Source organism: Cervus elaphus, chromosome 12 (assembly GCF_910594005.1).
Source record: "Cervus elaphus chromosome 12, mCerEla1.1, whole genome shotgun sequence".
NCBI classification, from domain to species: Eukaryota; Metazoa; Chordata; class Mammalia; order Artiodactyla; family Cervidae; genus Cervus; species Cervus elaphus.
Window position 1 is genome coordinate 91,294,650 of NC_057826.1, and position 22,367 is coordinate 91,317,016.

The following is a 22,367-nucleotide window of genomic DNA, read 5'->3' on the forward strand; positions in this document are numbered from 1 at the left end:
AGAACTGATGCTTTCAAATTGTGATGTTGGAGAAGACTCTTGAGAGTCCCTTGGACTGCAAGGAGATCAAACAAGTCAGTTCTAAAGGAAATCAACCCTGACTATTCATTGGAAGGACTGATGCTGAAGCTGAAGCTCCAATACTTTGGCCACCTGAGGCAAAGAGCCGACTCATGGGAAAAGACCCTGATGCTGGCAAAGATGGAAGGCAGGAGGAGAAGGGGATGACAGAGGATGAGATGGTTGGATGGCATCACTGATTCAATGGACATGAGTTTGAGCAAGCTCTGGGAGATGGTGAAGGACAGGGACGCCTGCATGCTGCTGTCCATGGGGTCACAGACAGTCTGACACGACGGAGCAACTGAACAACAGGTAGAAAGTCTACAGGGAACACAGTGCTATGACGGCGTGCAGAGCGCGTCCGACTTAACACAGGGTGCCTGGACTCTGCTCCAGCACTGGCGCCCCCATATCAGGGACTCGCGACCGTGCCAAGAGTCTCCCTGGCTTTCAGTGTTTCCTCTGACAATTGTGCTGGGGTGGCTGGGTTACATGATCTCTTGTGTTCCTAACAAAGGGACTCTAGAATCTATTCCAACAAAACATGCACACCCCTCTGAGATACACACGCTGAGGCTGTAGAACCTGGGTAGGACGGATTGCGCAAGGTGGGTGCCGTGAAGGGCGAAGGTTCTGGACACAAACTCACAGGCCAGCAGGAGTGTGGAAGTGGCAGGGAGGGAGTCATGGACGCGCTGCCAGCCAGCACCGCCCCTGGGCAGCAATGCAGCGCAGGCTGGGTACTAACCATCACAGCTCGGTTTCTACTCCCGTCACACGGCTGTCACGCAGAGCCCACGTGAGGACAAAGTGCTCTACAAACATCGGCTGGTAATGAGAGGTGTAGTGTTCTACAGAATACCGAGGTTTGCGCATCAGGAGTTGATTCTTTCTAAAAGGGAGGACTGCTACTGTCTTAAGACTTGGAGTAAAATAAACTGATCCGGGCGTAAGCCTTAGATGATGGGTATCAGACTGCCTAATGACAAAACAATAGCTCACCCTTCATTAGTGTAAACTCACAGTCCATAGGGTTGGACATGACTGAAGCGACTTGGCACGCACATCAGCTTAAACTTCCAATAAATACCCAAATCCTACTGATATTTTGGTTAACATAGTTCTTTTCATGATAAAGAAGCACACGAACATAAGTGATAAATGGTCATCAGTTCTCCCTTGTCTCCCTAGCCATTTCCCCTTTCATGAATTCTTCTGTTCAATAAAGCGATCCACCACATGTACACAGAAGTATGATTCTGTTCTATCTTTAAAAGTTATTCTCATATAATGGAATTTCTAGATTAGGTATCTTATGTTTGATTACATGGCCTTTTTTCTTGGTTAAGTAAGTATGGTCACCATCCACGAAGACTGGACAGAAGTGTCTGCCTTCAACATCCAGTATTATCCACGCAGCACAGCGTGTCCTTGCTGAATGCTAGTAATGTCACATATTTAGCTGCAGCTGGGGGTGGAATTGCAGGGGAAAGTATTATATAATTAGACTATAATTATTCTGGCATTGTATAACACAGAGCCTCATTTCCCCTATCAACAGCAAGTCACAGAGTTGCCTGTCAGCCCCTGGGGTGCAGGTAGATGGTTTAGATGTCCTGAAGTACCCTAAGGAGCTGGAGAGACCACGGAGGGTCACGGTCTCTCCCATCCACTAGGCCGAGGAAGAATCAAACCACACACCGCACCGCTACTTCTCCAAAAAACAAGAAGGGAGCTGGAGATAGCTGAGTTCAACCAGCTAAGCAGCATCAGAAGGACCTGACCACTTAGTCCTTCCTCCTCTGTCTTCTCTTGCAGAGACTTGCCTCCCTCCCCACCTGCAGGGGCTGCTCCCCGGCAGGTTGCTTGTGGCTGGGAAGGGAGGCTTCCTATCAGCCAAGCTGAAGCTGGTGCAGAAGATGAGGGGGTCAGGGTTCTGAGTAAACCCACCTTCCTGGGACCGCAGCTGCTGGGCCACATCTGTTCACCAGCGTGACGCAGATTTGGACTAAGAACCCAAGGTATTTCACTATGACCTTTACAGTGAGCCCAACTCTGCAAACCAGCTCCAGTCACTGAGGGGTGAGAAGTCATGGGACTTGCACAGGATTAGGTGCTTAGAACCTTGCCGAGTTCTGAATCTGTGAGTCCTCGAGAAGTTCTCAGTCCCCTGGCTCTGAGCAGATTTCATCAGCACGATAACCTAAAGCCCTTTCCTTTTAGCTCCAGTGCTGCCTGCGGATGTTTATTTCAAATAGCCAGACCTGCCTTCACCCCACTCCCCCGGACGAGGTACCTTCTGACCTCGACCTGTGCCATCACACTTCATGCTGCCTAGGAAAACTCAAGCAGTCATTTAAAATAAAATGAGAGAATCACTGATCAAAGCAATACAGTGCCTGCTGTTCACTTTTGTGGTAGATCATACACTGTTGAAGAATTAAACCAAAATGAAATCTCTCTTTTCCTAATCCTATTTATTGTGAAAACATCTAAAATAAAAGTACAAAGTCTTTTTCACTCTCCATAAAAACAGAAGCGACCCCCAGGAATGAAAACAATTAAAGTACGGTTAAAAATCATAAATTGTTGTAGTAAAGGCAATGTGGTTTCCCTAAGAAATTCTATGAAGTTCCCTGAAGCTAATAAATATATGGATACAAAGAAACCAAGGGATTCATCTTCCTTACCAAAGAACTCCCACTGGTTTGAGATTCTCAATTGTTTAAGACTGCAAAAGGGACTGTTTACCCCCACACTTTACCTCTTAGAGCTCTCTAGCCACCAAACAGTTGACTTCCCTGACCAGAGTGAACCGCAGAAGAGCCTGTCTCTGTGGGTTCATGCCCATCCATTTTTCTTTCGAGGGACAGAGGATGGCCCAGAAAAGTTAAATTTAGAAAGGGTCTTGTTCTTTTTGAAAGCAAATTCAGTAATCAAGGTAAGAAACAGAACCATTTCAAAGCGATGCTGTCTTATTTATTTTTCACTGAGTCTGAAAGCCCGGCAGGCTTTCAACCATGTGGTTGCACAGAGTCGGACATGACTGAAGCAAGGCAGCACGCACGCACACCTTGAAAGCTAGGTGACCCTCAGTGGGCTGCAGAGAGAAGCCAGGGCCCCTCTGGCATCCTGCAGCCTGCAGCCCCTTGAGACTGGCCTCTCAGGGGCTACAAGCTGCCAAGAGCCTCTTCTTTCCCCTGCTCTCTCTGCTCATAGGGACAGGTTGAAGAAATCAGGGTCCTGAGAGTGTGCCAGAGCAGAGCCTGAGCAAAACCAGGCATGGGCTAGAACTCAGCTGTTTCAAGAAGCCCCAGAAGGAAAGCATCCTACCATGCAGACACCGAGAGAATCCATTTATCTCAGAAGTGAGCACCACAGAGCAGCTTAGAGCATCAGACATGCACACAGAGACCTCAAAACATTCTTGAAGAAACCTCATGCATACTGAGGCCACAAGCAGGTCTCAGGAAACTGCTATCACAAATAGGTCACAGTTACCGTAGTTAGCATAATAAATATACCCCAAGTAGGAATTTATAAATGTTGTGAGTACTAAGTACTAATCCTCAAAGGCTATTCTTAATCTCCATATAATTGTACAGAAGTTAAACAGTACTTTTCCTAGGGTATAATTTTTAAACTGCAATAAATAGTGGAAAATACTGTCAAAAGAAGAAATGCTTCCAATTTATTTCATTATGCCAAAGGGCTCCCAGTTTAGATTCTCTCTTTTAGCAGCTACCATCACTTGTTCAATAGCTTCAGAATCTCTGGGGTTCTGCTGTGACCCTCAGCCTGAGGATAGACAAGCTTGGCTACCGAACAGTTAACCTCATGTTCATCCTATTTTGCTACATACCTTAATTTGAACTGTGAGCGAACTTCCCCATGTTCTATTTGAATCAGTTCATTGTAGCAAGCGATTATGCTGCTGTTCTCCATAAATCTCTGGGGGGAAAAAGCAAAGATAATACATAAGACGCATACAATTACTTCTTAAACAGTTAAAAAAGGCTTGTGTCTCCAACCTCAGGGAACTTTGTTGTATAAGACAACTAGTAAGGAAGAAGAGATGAAATAAAACAGCTGTCAGATGTTTGAAATGCCTGTCTAAATGTATACGAAACAAGAAAGCAGATAATATTGTACAGTTAACTACACCAAAGACGGGGAGAAGTTCATTATGAACATTCACAGGAAAATAAACACACAAGGGTTAGAACACCTCCCCAGCCTTGCTGATTACTGAAGCATCTGGGCTGCTGCTGCCCTGGGGAAGGTCTTCTGAAACCTGAGCCTGGATGCCTTCACTATGCGTACACTGAGTGATGTCTGCTGGAGGGAAGAGGTGGTCTTTGCTGCTTTCCTCATTTGAGAGCCTCACACTCCTCCCTCCCCCGTGTCTGCCTCTTTCACACACACACACACACACACACACTTCCACATATCTAGCGAGGATGGCACCTCCCTGGGGAACACCGGCGAAGCCCCCCCACTCTCCCTGTGCCTCTGGTCCCGCTATCCCAGGAAGAAGCTGGGAAAGGCTAAGAACAGAAGGGGAACCATGAAGACACATGGAGGGAAATACTTTCTACTTGCAAAACAAAGTCAAATATGGTGAAGTTTTGGTTGAGCTTCTGGGCAGCTGGAGATTACATGTCAGTCTGTATCTGAGCTCTGAGCAGTGTCAGGTGATGCTTCATAAAGCACAAAAAATGATCATAATAAAATAAGTTCTTGAAAAGGATGAGATAAACAGATACATTTCTTTTTGAAAACATTAATTTTAAAGTGTATAAAATGTAGAAAAATATAAAGAAAAATCTCCAAATCACTGATAATGCCATAAGGCTAGAGATATCATTAATTTTGATTTATTTACCTTAGACTTTTATTATATCTCTGTGTATGTGGATATATTTTATACACATATGCTTATACATATACAAATGCTTATACATATACAAATGATGTTATATTTTCAATTTCATAGCCGAGTAGTAATTTTTTATGATTCTTATTTTCCTTTAGGTCTCCTAAGAACTTTCAGTGTGGTAAAGATCAGCCTTCCGGTAGGTGACAGTTTCTAAACACTGGAGTGCTTTGTCTGCATGTAACTGACACTCAGTGAGTGTTTCATAGACTGAAGGCAGCAGGAAAATCTTTTGGGAATTTTAAGACTATAGTTAATGCAAAAATCTGAAATAAAGTGAGTGAACCAAGAACAGTGGTCCTCAAACTTCAACACGCTAAGAATAACGTGGATGTTTGGTTAAAATGCAGATTCCCGGACCCTGCTTCCAGAAATGAAGGCATGTGTCTTTAGCACAGTATTTCTCCACACACTCAGGTGTGATGCTGCCAACATGCAGTGTACGTTCTCAGGACAGGAGCAGGAGAAGCAGAGTCTTCACTGATTTTTCACACTTACTTGACCGCAGCAGCCTTCTGTCATGGACAGCTCGTAAGAGCTTTGGACCACTAGCATTCCTTGAAACAGTTTGGGAAATATGACTTTGGTGGACCAGGTGTGGAGTTGGCAGTTAAACACCATAGATTTGCATCTTGACTTGTTTTGAGCATGAGCTCTGCAAGCTAGTCATTTTGAGTCTGTCTCCTCTTCCACAAAAATAGAGAAAATACCAAACCTCTCATCTGTAGATGAGGATCAAGTCAATCACCTAGAATGGAGTCTGACAAATAATAAGTCTTCGTTCCCCACGTCTCCCTCCATAAGACACCTCTGCAGGGAGGAACTGTCTGATCACTGTATCCTTGACACGCCGAGCACACTGCCTCTCAGGGCCCAGGCTCCCTGAACACCTACTGAATGAACTAGTACTGATGTACCTTGTAATGATTCTACTTGGAATGATGTCATGTAAACATCATTCCAAGTAGAAAAAGTAGTACACGAAGGTTGACACAAAAACCAGCTGCAATGGCCCTCTGCTAAGATGCTCTTTCTAGAAGGCTCAGAGTAGAAGGCCATGCGGTCGGCCACTGGCTCACACATAGCTACACAGGCGTCGAGCAGAGCTGCTGTGGAATACTTGATGGTACGATGTGTTCCTGGATCCCCATTTAAGACCCACCAACTGAAGCACTGGCCAATTAGCTAGTAACACAGAGCTGAGTTTCAGCAGATGATTTAATACCAGTAAAATAACTCAGAGGTGGGAAACAACTTCACGGAAAGCAAGAAGAATAGCTGGCATATTTGGAAGGGTGCTTGGGTACAAAGTTGCCAGAGACAAGATTTTGCCCAAAAAAGGAGACCACGTGGGGAGCAGCCTCAGCCGATTTTGTGCCATAGTAACTCAGGATGGGAAACCTGGCAGGTGTGGTGTGCTTCTCTGGGAAAGAGCCCCAACTACTTGGGGGCACCCTGACCTGGCTGGCAAATGGCCTTGATCAGGCCCAGGACTAAAGAATAGGTGGCCCTTGACGGTTACTGCTTTTCATGCTTTCACAAAGGGCTTCATTCACCTTGGCTGCCTGCAGAAAGTAGTGCTGTATCTAGATAGAGAAACAAAACCTACCAGAGCAGCAGACAGGTTACAAAAAGAATAAAAAGGAGCAACTGTATCATCCCTCCTAAATTTACTCAGCAGCATTTGCACCCAAAGCAGACAGGTGTGTCTCCTAAGCTTTTCTCTGAGCAGACACACAATCTCAGCCAGCCAGACAAGATGCACCACTCCAAACACGATCAGTCTCCACACCAGCTGGTTGGAAGCAGGCTCAGTGAACTAAAAGCTGAATTCCAAAAGGACACTCAACAGCACACACGGCAACAGGGGCTCGTCGCCACACCCCGTGGGGTGTCGTGTCTTCCCCAACCTGCTCCGGGTAATGGCGAGGACCTCCCTGCTCATATTCTGAGAGGCCCTGCCTCAGACGTGAAGGACAGGGATGGGCTAGGGTGCAGAGGTGGTCCACATTCCACAGCAGATTTATGAACACCAGTCACTTCTCAGAAAATGAGTAAGTAAAGACGTTCCCACAGCAAGACTTCTCAGATGACTTTCCTTGTGCAACTCTCCATTCTGAAGCTCAGAAGCACCGTCTCATTAAGATGGGGCAGCACACAAGAAGAGCATCCAGAAGCGAGTGCCAGCCTTTGAGGGTGTGATGACGGACAGGAGGCAGGTGTCAGGGGTGAGTGACGGGGCTGAGCAGAACTGATCAATCCTGTCGCACGCGAATCTCGGCACTCCCTTCGATGTTTTAATAGCACTGTTACTTCCCCACAGAAGCACACTGAAGCCCAAAAGAATGGCATCCCAAGGGCAATTTCTGCTTCTCTAGGATTGACGACGAAGAATTTTTTGAAACTAGGAGAGGTTTTTTTGACCTAGAGAGCGAAATACCCATTGCTTAAAGCACCCAAAGGAATTCTCATAATTCACAAGGCTCTGGTGGTCTCCTGTTTTTGAAGGAAAAGGATGCATCACACCGTCTGTCTGAGATTCAGGTTACCCCGATCACGGGACACCGAGACACCAGGTAAACCTAGTTATCTAGTTTGGTGGTAAGTCTCCTTAATCAATCTTAATCTTCTAGTTGAGCATCAGTGTTATTCATGTAGTTGTCACAGATTTTTTCTTTGCTGTTGTTTTTGGTTTAAAGCAGCAGCTCACAAGCTGCCTAAGTCAGCTGTGGATCTCTACTCTATTTTTTCCAGAGGGTAATCTTTTATTTTTTAATAGAAGAAATAGATGCTTGTTATTAAATCAAGTTGTGTATAAAGTGAGGTCCTCCACAATTTCTCTGTAAGGATCTGTAATACCTTAATCTTCTGAAATATATTCCCTTTAAGGAGCCATATTCTGATGCTCTTTCTCCACCCTTTTCTTCTCTCTCAAACTGGCCCCATCACGTGGCCTTCCATCTGCACGCACATGGCCTCACCTCCAAGCAAACCTTCAGACTGCCCCTACCCTGAGCTACTGGTAAGCCTCTAGAGCTTGTTAAGTTTCCTTGAGTAAGCAGTCTTCATCTTCAAATTGAATATCAGGGTTACTCACAGAGCCATCACTCAGATTCTTCTTTGCTGACATGTATGGTTTCAACGAGGAGTTCCCCGGATGCTGCTGGAATCAGGGGCCTCTGTCCGGGGTGTAAGCTCTGGCTGGGCCCTGATTGCCATGGAGTGCAGCGTGCCGATCTAGGGGACTACGGATAATCACATACACACATGCTAACTGGTTTAAGTGGGATTGCTTTGGGACTACAGAATTCTGACCTGATATAGTAAGACAGATTTTTAGCTATTACATATCCATTGCTAAGATAAATGAAGTTATGAGAGAAAAAGGGAAAGAGCCTGGCCAGCAGACGCTTGTCACCCACCACGAGAACAGTCTTCCCTCCCAATCCTGGGGCTGAACGTCTGCGCCAAGAGGCACGGCCGCATCTGTGCCAGTTCGTCCTTTACGTACCCTGTTGAAGCCTGCGTGCAGAAGGGGGAGGACAGAGGCCTCTTCATAGTTGCCGGATCTGCAACAGAGCAGAAAATGTGGTCACTCAACAGATGCAACCAGGGTTCCTCACACTGAGGTGCTGAGAGAGCGAGGAGGAAGCAGGGAGCTGGCTCCAAGAGCGGCTTCCTGGCCAGCACACGCCTGCAGCAGGCACCTGTCTTGCAGGAAGCCAGACTCCCACGTCTGCCTTTGGATGCAAAAAGAGCAGAGACAGAAGCGGGAACTCCAGCAGCGGGGGTGAGAATTGCAGCGCAGGCGCACACGAGAGGCGCCCTCAGAGCCGGAGCAAATGCACAGGAGCAGCGCATCAAGGGACAAGGTATGGGCGATGCTCGCCCCGCAGACCACTGTGCCCTTTGATGCCCCTGAACATTCTGGAAGCACGACTCCCACCCCTAGACCGAGCTGGGTCCAACTCTCAGGAGGACAACTGGCGTTAGAGGCTGCAGCACCCCAGGGCCAACAGGAGGGGAGAGTCATCAGGAGAGCCAAGAGGGAAAAAGATGAAAACCGCTGACTGGCTCTCATTTCATGGGACGGCTTCCTCCACTGAGCCTGCCTCCAGGTCTCAGAGCTGCAGTGTGAGGACAAGGTGGGGACGGGGCCAGTGGATCGGGGAGTCGTGCTGAAGCTCTGCTGCCAGCTTTATAAGACACAGTGTCCCCAAGACAGCCCGCAAGTAACATGGAGCACACGCCGTAGAAATGGGGAAGAAAAATGGGACACTAGGGATTGGCTGGAGAAGCAGACACCTCTGTCTGCCCAGAAATTCCAGGGCATATCTGCCTCGTCACCTATGGCTGAATCCCACCTAGGGAAAAGCTCTTCTCCCTCCCTCTTCAGGAACTCAAGGTTCTACCCTCTCTGGTCAATAAATAAGTAGGGGCACAAAAGGGGCTCCAAAGGTATGAATAATGCCCTACTTCATAAGCTGGGTGGCACAAGCGGCATTAATTTTATTACTGTGCGTGCCAAGTCACTTCAGTCATGTACGACTCTTTGTGACCCCATGGACTGTAGCCCACCAGGCTCCTCTGTCCATGGGATTTCCCAGCCAAGAATACTGTAGTGGGCTGCCATTTCCTCCTCCAGGGGAATCTTCCTGATCCAGGGATTGAACCTGCATTTCTTATGTCTCCTGCATTGGCAGGTGGGTTCTTTACCACTACCCGCCACCTGGGAAGCATTATTAACGTCCTCTATAAATGAAAAATTTAAAAGATAGGGTAAAAAGTGAAAAATCATAACGAGACACAACAAACCACTAAGTACACATTTTTGCTCTATGAGTAGGAAAAAAATGAACGTTTTTGTTTTGGGACCCATGGAATCAGCCAGGCTTGGGAAACGCTATGTGGTTTGGTACCCATGTCAAGGCTCTAAGACCCTGTTCACAGGCCCCAGAAGATAAAATATAAGCAAGGAGGCTGAAGAAGGCTAGTCCCCTCACTCTTTCCCTTGAGATCCTGTCACCACTAACATGGCAAGGTGCTGAGGGCGGTGGGACAGTTTCTTTACGTTCCTTGGCTCAGACCCTGTGCTAGGTGTCAGAGTGAAGAGACACAGCTCCTAACAAGACGCTCAAGGAGTCGCAGGTCGGGAGAAGTCTTTGGTTAGGGTAAGCTTGGCAGCCAGGATTTCTTACTGTCCCAATCCGGCCCTGGAATGGATATTTTAAATCTCCCCTTGGGTGGGGCCTGTCTGAGGGAGACTGACACTGTGAGCTGCTGGCCTGCTAGCTCCTCCAGGGCAGAATCTGTGCCAACTATCAGAACGGGGCCAAGTCCAGTCAGTCCTGGGCTCAAATTAAGGTCTTCTTATGCTCTCCAAAGCTAGTGATGGCCATTAAGTGACTACGACACATTTTGATCCTGGCAAAGGGTCTCATCACGTAGGCTGTACACGCAGCTTTTCTCCTTCCCGGTCTCTCATTCTAAGTGCGGGCCACGTCCTACGCGCGGCACAGGGGTTTCTCCTTCCACAATTTCCTACCTGCAGCTCAAGCCCTCTTTTTCCCTTCTAGCACTGGCATTCATCCTTTTGTCCTGCTCCTAGTCACATAATGGTCCTAGCAGAGGCTGCACATTCCTTTTCGGGCAGTGGCTTTAGTGCCAGTTCTCATGGTATAATTCAGTTTTTCTTAAGTGAAAAAACAAGCATTTCCCTATCTCTCTTCTTCAAAGAAAAAAGGTAAGCTGAAACAACATTCTCTTCAGACCTCCTCCTCCCGAGATTTTCTACTCATTTCTAGCATACAGTGAGTAACCATTCTTTTCCTGAGGTGGTAATAGAAATTAGAGAGGATAAAGAGAAAGGCCTGCATATTTCCAGAAACTTGCAAAACAAGGAGAATCCCAAGTAAGATCGAAGACTGCTGGTGTGAGGCCAAAGACCTCCCCCTGGCTCCGCTAGCTCCGAGAACGAGTTACGTCAGAGAAGGTTTCAGGAGGAGCAGCAGTGCTCCCATCGGGGGGCTGGGGGTGAGCTTACGCTTGTGAGACCACAGCGAGGATCACCGCATGCTCCGAGGGGTTCGTGGCCCGGATTGACCTGAAACGAGAAAGCTCCACGTCAGACCAGGTGATGTGGCCTTGTTCTGCTGACTGACTGACTGCGGGACTTCTTCATAGGGAAAATGGAAGAAAATCAAACATCCCTCTAAAGAAGGCGTCTGAAAACACATGGAAGACAACAAAGGAAGATGCTCTTATGGATTAGGACAATCTCTGTTTTACTAAAAAAAAAAAAAAAAAAACCAAAAACCAACCCCCGCCCCCCCCCCACCACATCTAAAAGAAATTCCTGGGCAATTCTCCAGTAGGTCAGATCTGCCAATGTTCCACTTCAAAAACTGGCAAATTCCACTTAAATTCCATGTTTTCTGATTGAAATTCCACTCTGCAAGGAAACTGGCAGCCCGACAATTCTCTAGTTATCAGTTTGTACTCGGGGAGCTAATTGACTTGGACCTGTTTTTCTTTTAAAATAATAGAAAGTTCAGAAAGTTGGTCTTAAAAGAAGGATTGCCAGCAGCTGGACACACAGGTGCAGGTGAAGGTCTTTTAAAAATTGTACAAAGAACCACTCCAATTTTTTGGTTGTACTGTTATTTTTGTTCAAATACTTTAAACAGCTGAGTCATCAACTAGGGCTGAGAAACGATCAATGCAGTAACTGTCACTACAATGATGTCTGTCGTACCATGACCACCTGTCTATCATTTGTTTATTCCCTAGGAATTTAACAGGGTTAAAATACAGAAGAATTTTGAAGTCCAAGAATCTTCCTGGAAACTGTGCTATGCTACAGTTTAGATTCTGGTTTATTGTGGTCAGGGGTCATGAGTCTGATGAATTCTTAATAAAGGGCCACATACTGGAACCTTCATACAAATAAGCATGTTTGTTTCGATCCATCTCCATGGTCTGGCCTCTCCTTATTTCAAGATCCTTCACAAGGGAACCGTCCGCCTTGAGAAGTGAAGGCTCAAGGCTGCTCCTGAGGAATCTGTGAAGCAGCTTATATTTTTTTCTTTCTAGCTCCTGGCATTTCTGCTCCTCATTTTAATGTGTTTGCACCAGTGCTCCCCTAGGAACAGCCAGCTCATACTGCATCACCCTTGTGACTAAATGTCCTCACCTTCCTCTAAAAATGTACCTTCCCATGGTCTGTTCCTTGAGACCTCACTCCATGTGAGGAGAAGGCTCAAGACTGACCAGCTGCTGTCTTTGGGGAAGTAAAGGTCCCCTTGCGGATAAATGGTATTTGAATGAACTCTTTAGAAGAGAGGCCTGAACTCACTGTGGACAGCAGATTACATCCTGTGCGTGCGTGCTATGCTGCTTCAGCTGTGTCCAACTTTACGACCACATGTAGCCCGCCAGGCTCCTTTGTCCATGGAATTTTCCTGGCAGGAATACTGGAGTGGGTTGCCATGCCCTCCTCCAGGGGATCTTCCCGACCCAGAGATCAAAACCACATCTCTTCTGTCTCCTGCATTGGCAGGCAGGCTCTTTACCACTAGTGCCACCTGGGAAGCCCCTATCCCCACCATGGACTGGTCACATGAAACTACACTTATCCCCTACATAGGAGCCGTCTACTGAATTCTCAGCAGAAATACCAGGAGCACCTAATGAAAAAAATGGACAGCATCTCGGAGGTGTGCTCTCATCTCCAGGGAGCTGCTGCGCACTCCTCACTTTCCTTCAGCCTCTTCCACCCCCTCAAGGTGTCCGGGGACACTGCTGGGCTGCATTCTAAGGGGTGGGGCTTAGGCAAGAGGAAACAGGTTATGAACATAACTGAGCTGGCACTCACGCTCACTCAGCTTCTTTTGAGACTGGCTTCTGTGTTTTGGGTCCCTTCCTGCCACTGATCTCTTCTCTCTCATTCCTCCAAAGAAGGAACAGGTGTGGCCAAAGGGACCTGGACCTCTTTCTGCTTGAGAGGACTAAGGGGGATCCGGGGACCGGTGAGGCCAAGGTCCAAAGAAGCATGCTAAGGTCCAGTCCAGCTCAAACGCCAGGGGCCCTGGACTGCCGACAACAATGAATAATGCACTTCTGCTGGAAATGCATCTCCTCTCATTTTAGGCAGGATGTGCTCACAATCCAGCGTTCAGGAATCTCTCCATCAACTTGAGCAGTAACTGGAAACGCACCAACAGAGACGTAACCTGGCTTTCGAACTGCACAGACGCTTCAATGCTTTTCTGTGCAGCTAAGACAAGAAGTTCACTCAACAGGAAACAAAACCTTCCTGTATATCCAAGGAAGATTATAAAGTTTATCTACTAAATTTGGCCTTTGTCTGAATTAAAAGAATTCTTCCTATCCATTTCTTCTTTTTATAGCTGAAGCCAGTCTTACATCATTCTATATATGTACAAAGGATTGTGCTATTTCACTACAAAATCATGTAACTGTAAGTGGAGATGAGGGAAATGCAGATATATTTAGTTATAAGAGACTCAATTCTAGCCTGACAATCATTTTACACACACACACACAACATACATATATATCCACACGTGTACATATCTATTTCTTAGTACTTCCCTGGTGGCTTCCCTGGTAACTCAACAGTAGAGAATCTGCCTGCAATGCAGGAAACCTGAGTTTGATCCCTCAATCAGGAAGATTCTCTGCAGAAGAGAATGACAACCCACTCCAGTATTCTTGCCTGGAGGATTCCATGGACTGAGGAGCCTGGCAAGCTAAAGTCCATGGGGTCACAAAGAGTTGGACATGGCTGAATGACTTTCTTCCCTTAATACTAAAATACCCAAATATTTTGTGGTATACTTTATTATATAGTTAAACAGGCAAATGTTTCTATGCAGGAAAATAGGATTATTTTAGACCTGTAAAACATTTTAAGACAGGTTCCTTAAGAAAGTTTCTTCTTTGGGAAACTGAAAATGGTCAGAGAATACCAAGGTGATGCCTATGAGTAGAAACTTTTCTTAAATGCACTCATTTCTTGTCAGGGTACCAACAGGTCTAAGAAGCCATTTTCCCTGCCTTTCATTTCACTTGTTAATATTCAAGACAATTCCCATTCTGTTTGTAACTGGAGTCTGTCCTGGTCCAGCCTTTAATTAGTGACCTCTTCCCATTGAGCTTCAAAGCATTCCATTTGTGCCAAATGGACGGGTTCATCCAGAGCTAACTCTGATGACTGCATTTATTTATGAACAGACAAGCGTTTCCTCCCCAGAGTGCAAGCATTTCTGTAAACAAGCAGGGGCTTTGGATCCTTGGGAGATTCTTCTGCTGCTGAAAAGTGGCTGCCTGTCCTCCCCGACTGCTGCAAAATCCACCCATCTGTTGTCAGGCAGGCAGAAATGGTCTATTTCACACATTTCTGATGTTCATTTTGGGACAGAATAATTAGGATTAAAATATCTGGTTTAAATCCAAACCATATCTGTGTAATAAGAACTGTGTGAATCTCATTTTTTTTTTTTTTTAGTGCAACATGAACAATACTCAAGGGGAAAAAAACGCCCTAAAGTTTTCAGAGGAGCCCAGCTCACACCTCTAAATTCTTCAGAACGCAAATGTGGAAAAATAGAAAAGGCCATAGGAGGAGCTAGAGCTTTCATTGTAGAAATCTATATATACTGCTTAGAAACATCAACACATATTTTAGAGACATTTGGGCTGGAACTAAAGACATGTATGTGTGAATTTCATTTTAAGCTGTTAGGAGGACATTTGCTAATATATTAAATAACTACAGTACCTGCACACTGCTTCTGCATCGAAGTTTCGAGTCTGTCTGTGATCGATTACAATAATCTCATGATGTTTATCTAGAAAGCATTCCAGGGCTGACTCTGGTGTCCGAGCAATATTGCAGCTGTAACCGGCTCTGTCACAGGCCCACCAGAATCCATCACTCTGACTATCTTCCTTTGCAAAGATGAGCAAAACCTGAAACACACAGAAAAGTGGATCGTGACAGAAGTCATCATCCTTAGAGGTGATTGAAAGCAGACCTACATGATACTAGTTGAGGACACAGCCTCTGGAGAGAAGCCACCTGGGTTAAGTCCCAGCTGGTCCCCCAATTCCTGGGTGTCTCTGAACAAGGCAGAGCATCTCTAGCCTACAGCTTCTCCAATATCAGATGTGCTAAAAAACAGTGCCATGTAGGCTAGCTGGGAGGCCTGGGTGAGCACAGAAGACAAGCTCCATCACTGTTGGTGGTTGCCACCCATTTACAATTTCCTAAGTGGCTCTGTCTTCAAGTAGACTGATCAGTAAAATGGTAACAGGATCATCAGCACAGGTTAGCCTGTGGTTCACACAGACATGTATTTGCGGTCAGGGCAGTTGGGGTTTGCCTGAGGTACCTAGAGGCCACCTCTCTGAACTGGGCACTTAAATCTTTATCCAGATGCAAAAAGAATGGGAACTCAAAACATTCTCAAAAACTAATTGCAACACCCAGCGCTTGCTGAATCTGGAAAGAACCACCATGAAATGTGAAGCTACTGGAGCTAAGATGAGGAAGCAGGCCTCTTTTTTCTTCACGGGAAAGTGCAGCCCCACTCCCTGGAAAGAATAGCAGTGCTCACCACCACCCACGCGCCCTCATCATTCCCTGGGCTCTGGAACCCAGATCCCCTGGGGGTCACAATGCCAGAGGGGGCCACACCGGCACCTGAGCTTGTTCATTTGCTTACGTATGGTCTCTCTTCCCCACTAGAATTGAGTTCAGGCCAGGGAAGACCTGCCTGTTTTCTTCCTGCTGTGACCCTCTTCTGGGTAGCACCTGAGTGACAGGATAACTATGCATAGGGTTTCTGCAAAATGCCAGAGGGTTTTTACCATCAACTAGAGTAAGGCTACGTCAAGGCAATAGACTGAATAAGAAGCACATATATTAATAATCTCAAGATATTGATAAGCATTTAACATTCTTCACCATTCAGTTCTCATTTAAACAATTAGGAGCAGAAGGGAAGTTTCTGGTCCTTTAAGCCCATAGTCAATACCAATCTTCATGATGAAAGGGTGAATGTGTTTCACTTAAAATCAGAAAGAAGACAAATCAGTCAATAATTACCACTACATTTTAAAAAATGCTTCACTAACTGAAAACTGACAATATACAGAATAACGAAAACAATAGTATAATGACTCTCATGGACCCATCACCCAGCTTCAGCAACAAGCAACTCCTGGCCAATGTGACCTCAATGCTATCCCTACCCACTTTCCAACTCTTGTATTAGTTTGCAGCAAATCCCACATATTTCACCCATATGCATCTATTAAAGAAAAAAAACTCTTTTCTAAAAAAAGAAAACCACAATACCATTTTATACCTAAGCTCTCCAATAATCCTTTATCATTAAACATCTGAATGCGTCATAAATGTCAGTTGTTCTACACCGTTTGAATCATTTCCTGTTTTCTCAAATGCCATGTTTCCAGAAGAGAAATCATATTTTTAAGCATGATTTTGACATTTTCTTTTAGCACATGGCTTGAAATCACATGCCAGTAAAACATGAGGCAGCTACCCTTCTTCATGGCTCACTGTGGGCAAGGATCTTTCAGCCCTCAGACAAGGTTATCCCCCAGAACCTTTGCTCCAGACCTACTCCTGGAAAGAAGCGGGAGGCAGCTCTTCCAAGAGAAGTGGGGGACTCAGCCTTCCGGATCTTGATAGTGAAAAGAAAGCCTTCAAATGGAACTGTTAACAATGGAGCTACAGTGAAAAAAATCAGGTGGAATAAATTGGTTTGTACAAAAAGTCACTGGCCTTTAACTTGATGTAGCTGTACTAGTAGCATGAGAAACTCAATATGCAAAGGCTAAACGTCAGAGAAGGTGGCAGAACCTCTTGTCCCATCTGTCTGGCTGAATAATGATTGCTAAGCAAGAATCTCAACACTTTATATTTCCTTTATACATTTATGCCTCAATATTTGACTAATTCTTCCCTGGTGGCTCAGTGGTAAAGAATCCACCTGCAATGCAGAAGACATGAGTTTGACCCCTGGGTCAGGAAGATCCCCCTGAGAAGGAAATCGCTACCCACTCCAATATTCTTGCCTGGGAAATCTCATGGACAGAGGAGACTGATGATCTACAGTCTACGGGGTCGCAAGAGAGTCAAACATGACTTAGTGACTAAACAACAACATTTGACGAATGCAATAAGACCCTAACTGTATTTCCGTGTTGGCCATTGACACAGGTATTAATCTCTGATGTCTTATGTGTCCTTAAAAGACTGGAGTGCTCCACTTTTGGAAAAATAATGTCATTATTCAAATATTCTTGAGCACCTACTATGTGTAGACATGATTTTTTATTGCTTAGAGTATGCTAACAAAATAAAGATGACCTCTTGATCTCAAATAACAGGTATAATAAATAAACAAATGATATGGAATGCTGAAAGTGGTAAGTGCTAGGTGAAACAGTAGAGGCTGCTGGGAGCAGTATTAAGTAGGGCGCTCAGGGTAAGCCTCACCAAGGAAGTGACATATGAGCAGATGCCCAAAGAAAATGGAAAAGTCAAATTGATCACTAAAGATAAATCCTCCCACAAAGAGGGAACAGATCCACAGGTCCCTTCAGTGGGATGCATGGCTGATGCATTCAAGGAACTGCAAGGAAGCCAGTGTGACTGAGGGGAGGGCAAGAGAGAGGGACAGGAAGTGGAGGTCACAGCAGAGGGCTCTGTTGTGTAATGCCTTGTAGCCACTTTGGGAAGCTATGCTGGATTTCACATGGAAACTTACAAACCAACTGAACATGTAGGGACTTGTATTAACCACACCTCAAAAAAATTTTTTTTATTTATTTGGCTGTGTGGGGTCTTAGTTGCAGCACTCAGGATCTTTAGTGGCCGCATGTGACCTCTTTAGTTGTGGCATGTGGGATCTAGTTCCCTGACCAGGGATCAAACCTGAGCCCCCTGCATTGGGAGTGTATAGTCTTAGCCATGTAAACTTCTGCATTTCTAATGCTTTGATGTCTGGAGCCTTGCTGACTCTGGAGAGATACCCCTGAAGGCTAGCCCACTCTCCGATGCCTAGAGAAAGCCAAGGACTTGCCTAGGAAGACATTTTCCATATGCAAATCAATCCAGAGTCGTGCTCCTACCACCTCTACCACTTGCTAACCCTCTGGACCACTATCCACCTGTCCTAAATCACTCCAGGGCCAGGTACCAGACAACTAGGGACAGTCCTTTTGCCCAACACATCTCATGAGTGATTCAACCAGTCAAACCTGTCTACCCTGCCATCTCTGCCTCACCGCTTCACACAGAGAGCATAATCTCAGCTCCTGCCCACACTTTGCCACTCACACTCCCTGCCTCCAACTGACCTCAGTGCTTCCCTCTGGGGTCCTGCACGGCCTGCCCCCTCCTCTCAGGAACTGCGAGGAATAAACTATTTTTCAATGACAGTTGCACCTACTCTGTTGGCTTCACCCTACCCGATTAAAAATGAAAGTCCACATATTAAAACAAGAATATTTATAAAAGTACTCACTAGGAAAATCTCTCTAGGTACTATTCAAAATTCTTTCCATTTATAAAAGATTAATTCAGAAAGACTACTTTTCAATGATTCAACTCCTAAGCAAAGTGAAAATCTATGGCAATTAAAATATACATATATATGTTAAAGTACTATAGCCATGACATTTTTGTTAGGTCTGCCTATCTGGAAAATTCTATTTTCTCTAGGAAGACAGCATACCCAAGTAACCAAAGTTGTGCTCTCTGCCCCTAACTCCTAGGCCACAACTGGGCTAGTTCTGTTGTTTTGGGGAATTTGAAATTTGAACAGAGAGACACAGAGGCTGAGAATTAGGACCCATGAGCCATTAATATAGAGAGAGTGAAGGAAGAACCTCAAATTCCTTCTGTCAAAATACTCAGAAATGGCTCACTGCCACCCTTTCTAAACCACAGCTTTCAACTATTCCTTGGATTCTGGGGAAAAAAAAAAATACACTAATACATTTCTTATTCATTTACTATTTTGTGAAAGGCAACTGTTACTCCGAACCAAAGAATGCAACCCCTAAAAAACCTTATGTGATATAGTCCCTCTTCAAACTTATCATTTTATGTATGAGTATTTAGTTTCTTGTTAAACATGCCAATGTGTAAATGTTTACCGACCATTCATTGAGGCAAATCCCTTAAAATGATTTTTAAGGAATGATCATTAAATGATTTTTATGATTAAAATGATTTTTAAAAAATAATTAACAAAAGCATATAGCCGAAGTCGGGACTTCCCTGGGGGTCCTCTACCTTCCAATGCAGAGGGCGCAGGTTCAATCCCTGATCAGGGAACTAAGATCCCACATGCCACACCGTGTGGCCAAAAAATGAAAATAAAAAAAAGCATATTGCTTTTTATTTATAGAGTAAAAGTAAACTCACTCTCACCTGCTCTAAATAGTATGTGGAACATTCCTTTGAAGAATACTTCTGTTGACCTATCACATAAGATATAAGAACTGGGAGTAAGAAGCTGACAGAGACACCCAGAGTCCAGCGTCTGCCCCCAGGACCAAGCAGGGGAGACGTTCAGGCAAGCAGATAAGCACGAGGGATGCCCTACTAACCAGCGACCAAAGACAGAGCGTGGGCAGGGCATCCAGGGCAGGAATCCAGGCACAGCAGAATGGGAAAAGGAAGCAGTTTTGTGACACCAACCTCACTGTGCTACTGCAAACACAGCAAGAGAGCAGAAGACTAAAAGCAGGCCTGTGGGGAAGCCTGGGCCTACAGCAGATCTTGGCCAACGCGGGTTTGTCCGGGATCGGAACACATACACAGGCAGCGCCCACTCTGCACGGGAGCGCCAGACCATACGAATGACCATGCAGAGCAAAGTGAATGATGGTCACAGCTACTGTTCTATGGCGTTCAGAAGTCTTGTCAAAACATATAAAAATGTTGTTATTGCTTACAAATGTACAGGGAAATGAAAAATGTAGAATTAACATTCAGTGCACTTTCTTTGAAACGTTAGAAACTGAGACTCAGGTTTCTCAGCTTACTGAGCAGTTTGAACAGTGCTTGCCTCCTTCCAGCTGCATAAAGTGTATGAGCCTCTTCATGCCTGGGTGAATTACAAACTCCCAAGTGTGGATAAACTTCCAACATTTCATCCTCTGTACTTTCGATGTCATGAAATGTCCCCAGAGTTCCTTTAATTAATGTGCAGTTTTCTGTTAGCATCACTTCATCTGTGATATTTCATCCTTTTCGTCACAGCCACTTTCTTCACTTAGCTCACTAAACTTGGCGTTGAGACTAACCTCCCCTGGATACACCCTGGAATATCTCACTGGCAGCAGTGTCAACCCTGCCAGCCAGCTTTCTCCTCTAACTCCATTTACACTGCCCTTTCACTTCTAGCATTATCACCTCCCATTTCTTTACTACGCTTTCATCTTGGGGGGCTAACTTCCTCTTTCGATCATCAACTTTTATGTTATGTCACGTAGGTTACCACAGAGAAATAAAGGGGCACATTTGGCTGTCTACGCTTGAACTAACAGAGACAGTGAAGCAAGCCTTGAGACTGGCACTCTTCGGGCTGCACATCTGTCTCTGATCATGCTGCACATTTGTAATTTATGTAATGACTTGTGGACTGAAGAACTATCAGCAAAGTTTGTACCAACTTGATGCAATGATCACAGTTCAAACACCAACGTGACTGCAATCTTTGTGACCAGGCATTAGTGAAACCGAATCTGTGTGTGTTGAAACTGTGCAAAGTGAAGGGCGTGCTGTGTGCTCAGTCGTGTCTGACTCTTTGTGACCCCATGGACTGTAGCCCGCCAGGCTCCTCTGTCTGTGGGGATTCTCCAGGCAAGAACACTGAAGTGGGTTGCCATGCCTTCCTCCAGGGGATCTTCCTGACCCTGGGTCTGAACCCACATCTCTTGTGTCTCCTGCATTGCAGGCTGATTTTTTTTATCTGCTGTGCCATTGGGGTATGGCTTTTCAAATATAGCAATGAAAACCTCACAATGACAGGCTGGGCCTCCCTCTATTTCTACCTACATCTTTTGGAATTGCAAAGTTTAAATCATCTTTCAACCCAAGCCAGATTGATGAAGTAATGGGTAACTCAGGGCAGGGTCCAGAGAAAAGTGCAGGGGTCTGGTTTAAGAGGTTGCAGAGGGGTAGCAGACTGCAGGTGACCTGGGGGGTGTCCTAGAGGCAATGAGAGGAACAGGGACTATGACTCAGGAGTTTTCAGGGCAGGAAGGGACCATCGCCCATTCAACAGATGAGGGCAGCAACTTCCCTGAGCAAAGCAGTGGCAGAGCTAGACCCATAATCCCCAGCTCCTCCTTCAGTGATCTTTCTGATGTCCCTGGGCTGTGTTGGAAGTATTATAACCATTCCTTTGACATGTTTTATCAAGAAGGTCTGGAAAACTATCTTTCTGAGGACAGCAATAAGCTGTCTTTGACAGTTAAATGAGAATGAAACTATATAATCACGAAAAAGAGGAGAAAAAAAACTCTAACTTTTCCTTAACTTGCAGACAGTGTAGGTGTTCATCATTATTAGTGTTCTTTCTAGAAAGGATATGCCTACATGTCTCCAAATGGCTTGTCAATGTCCACAATTAAACATCTAATTTTCAGAATACTTGGTCAGGGAACAAGGATCTCCTAAGAGTAGACCACGTGTATAAGTTGTCACTGAACAACTGGCCAATGTGATCATAGGTGGGGTCCATTCATTTGGAGAAAACAGTTTGGGAGCTTTCCTTAAATGTCCCTAGGAAAGTGATGCTCATATACCTTGTTTAATACATCTTTTTGGTTATCTATTGTTGACTAAACTCTGAAATTTGTGTATACTGGAACTGTGCAAAGTGATGGCTTTTTCAAGTAGCTATAGTTTGATGAGAATTTAAGGGCCAGCCATGATACTGAAAGGACTTTAAATACACTACCTCATTTAGTAATCCTTTCACAAATATTTCTTTGGAGGTGAGCATCATCCCCACTTACAGATGTGGGGACTGAGGAATGGAAAGGTTAAGAGACACAACCCAGTCAGCAGCTAACAAGATCTGAACCGTGGTTGGCCTGACCCTCAAGCCTGTATAATCGTAAGTAACATGCCCTGTTTTTACCCCTAAAATACTGGACCCTAACAATTAAAATCGCTAACAACTCTGTGGTTCCATGACACTGGCTGGGCAGAGGACACGACTTGGTACCAGCAATCAGGACAGATAGGAGGGAAGACACTGACCACAGGGAGTTATTGAATCTGAACATTTCCATC

The 22,367-nt window shown here is 45.2% G+C and overlaps 1 protein-coding gene across 7 annotated transcripts in view; it reads right to left on the reverse strand.

Moving 5' to 3' along the window:
* Positions 1 to 22,367, reverse strand: part of PDE8B (phosphodiesterase 8B) — a 330,100-nt gene that overhangs the window by 79,724 nt on the left and 228,009 nt on the right. For all 7 annotated transcript variants that reach the window (XM_043919992.1, XM_043919991.1, XM_043919990.1 and 4 more), the window contains 4 exons: positions 14,802 to 14,992; positions 11,043 to 11,102; positions 8,511 to 8,568; positions 3,926 to 4,014 (listed from right to left, as the gene is read on the reverse strand). In XM_043919992.1, the coding sequence (XP_043775927.1) occupies positions 3,926 to 4,014; positions 8,511 to 8,568; positions 11,043 to 11,102; positions 14,802 to 14,992 (398 nt within the window). The remainder of the gene's footprint in view (positions 1 to 3,925; positions 4,015 to 8,510; positions 8,569 to 11,042; positions 11,103 to 14,801; positions 14,993 to 22,367) is intronic.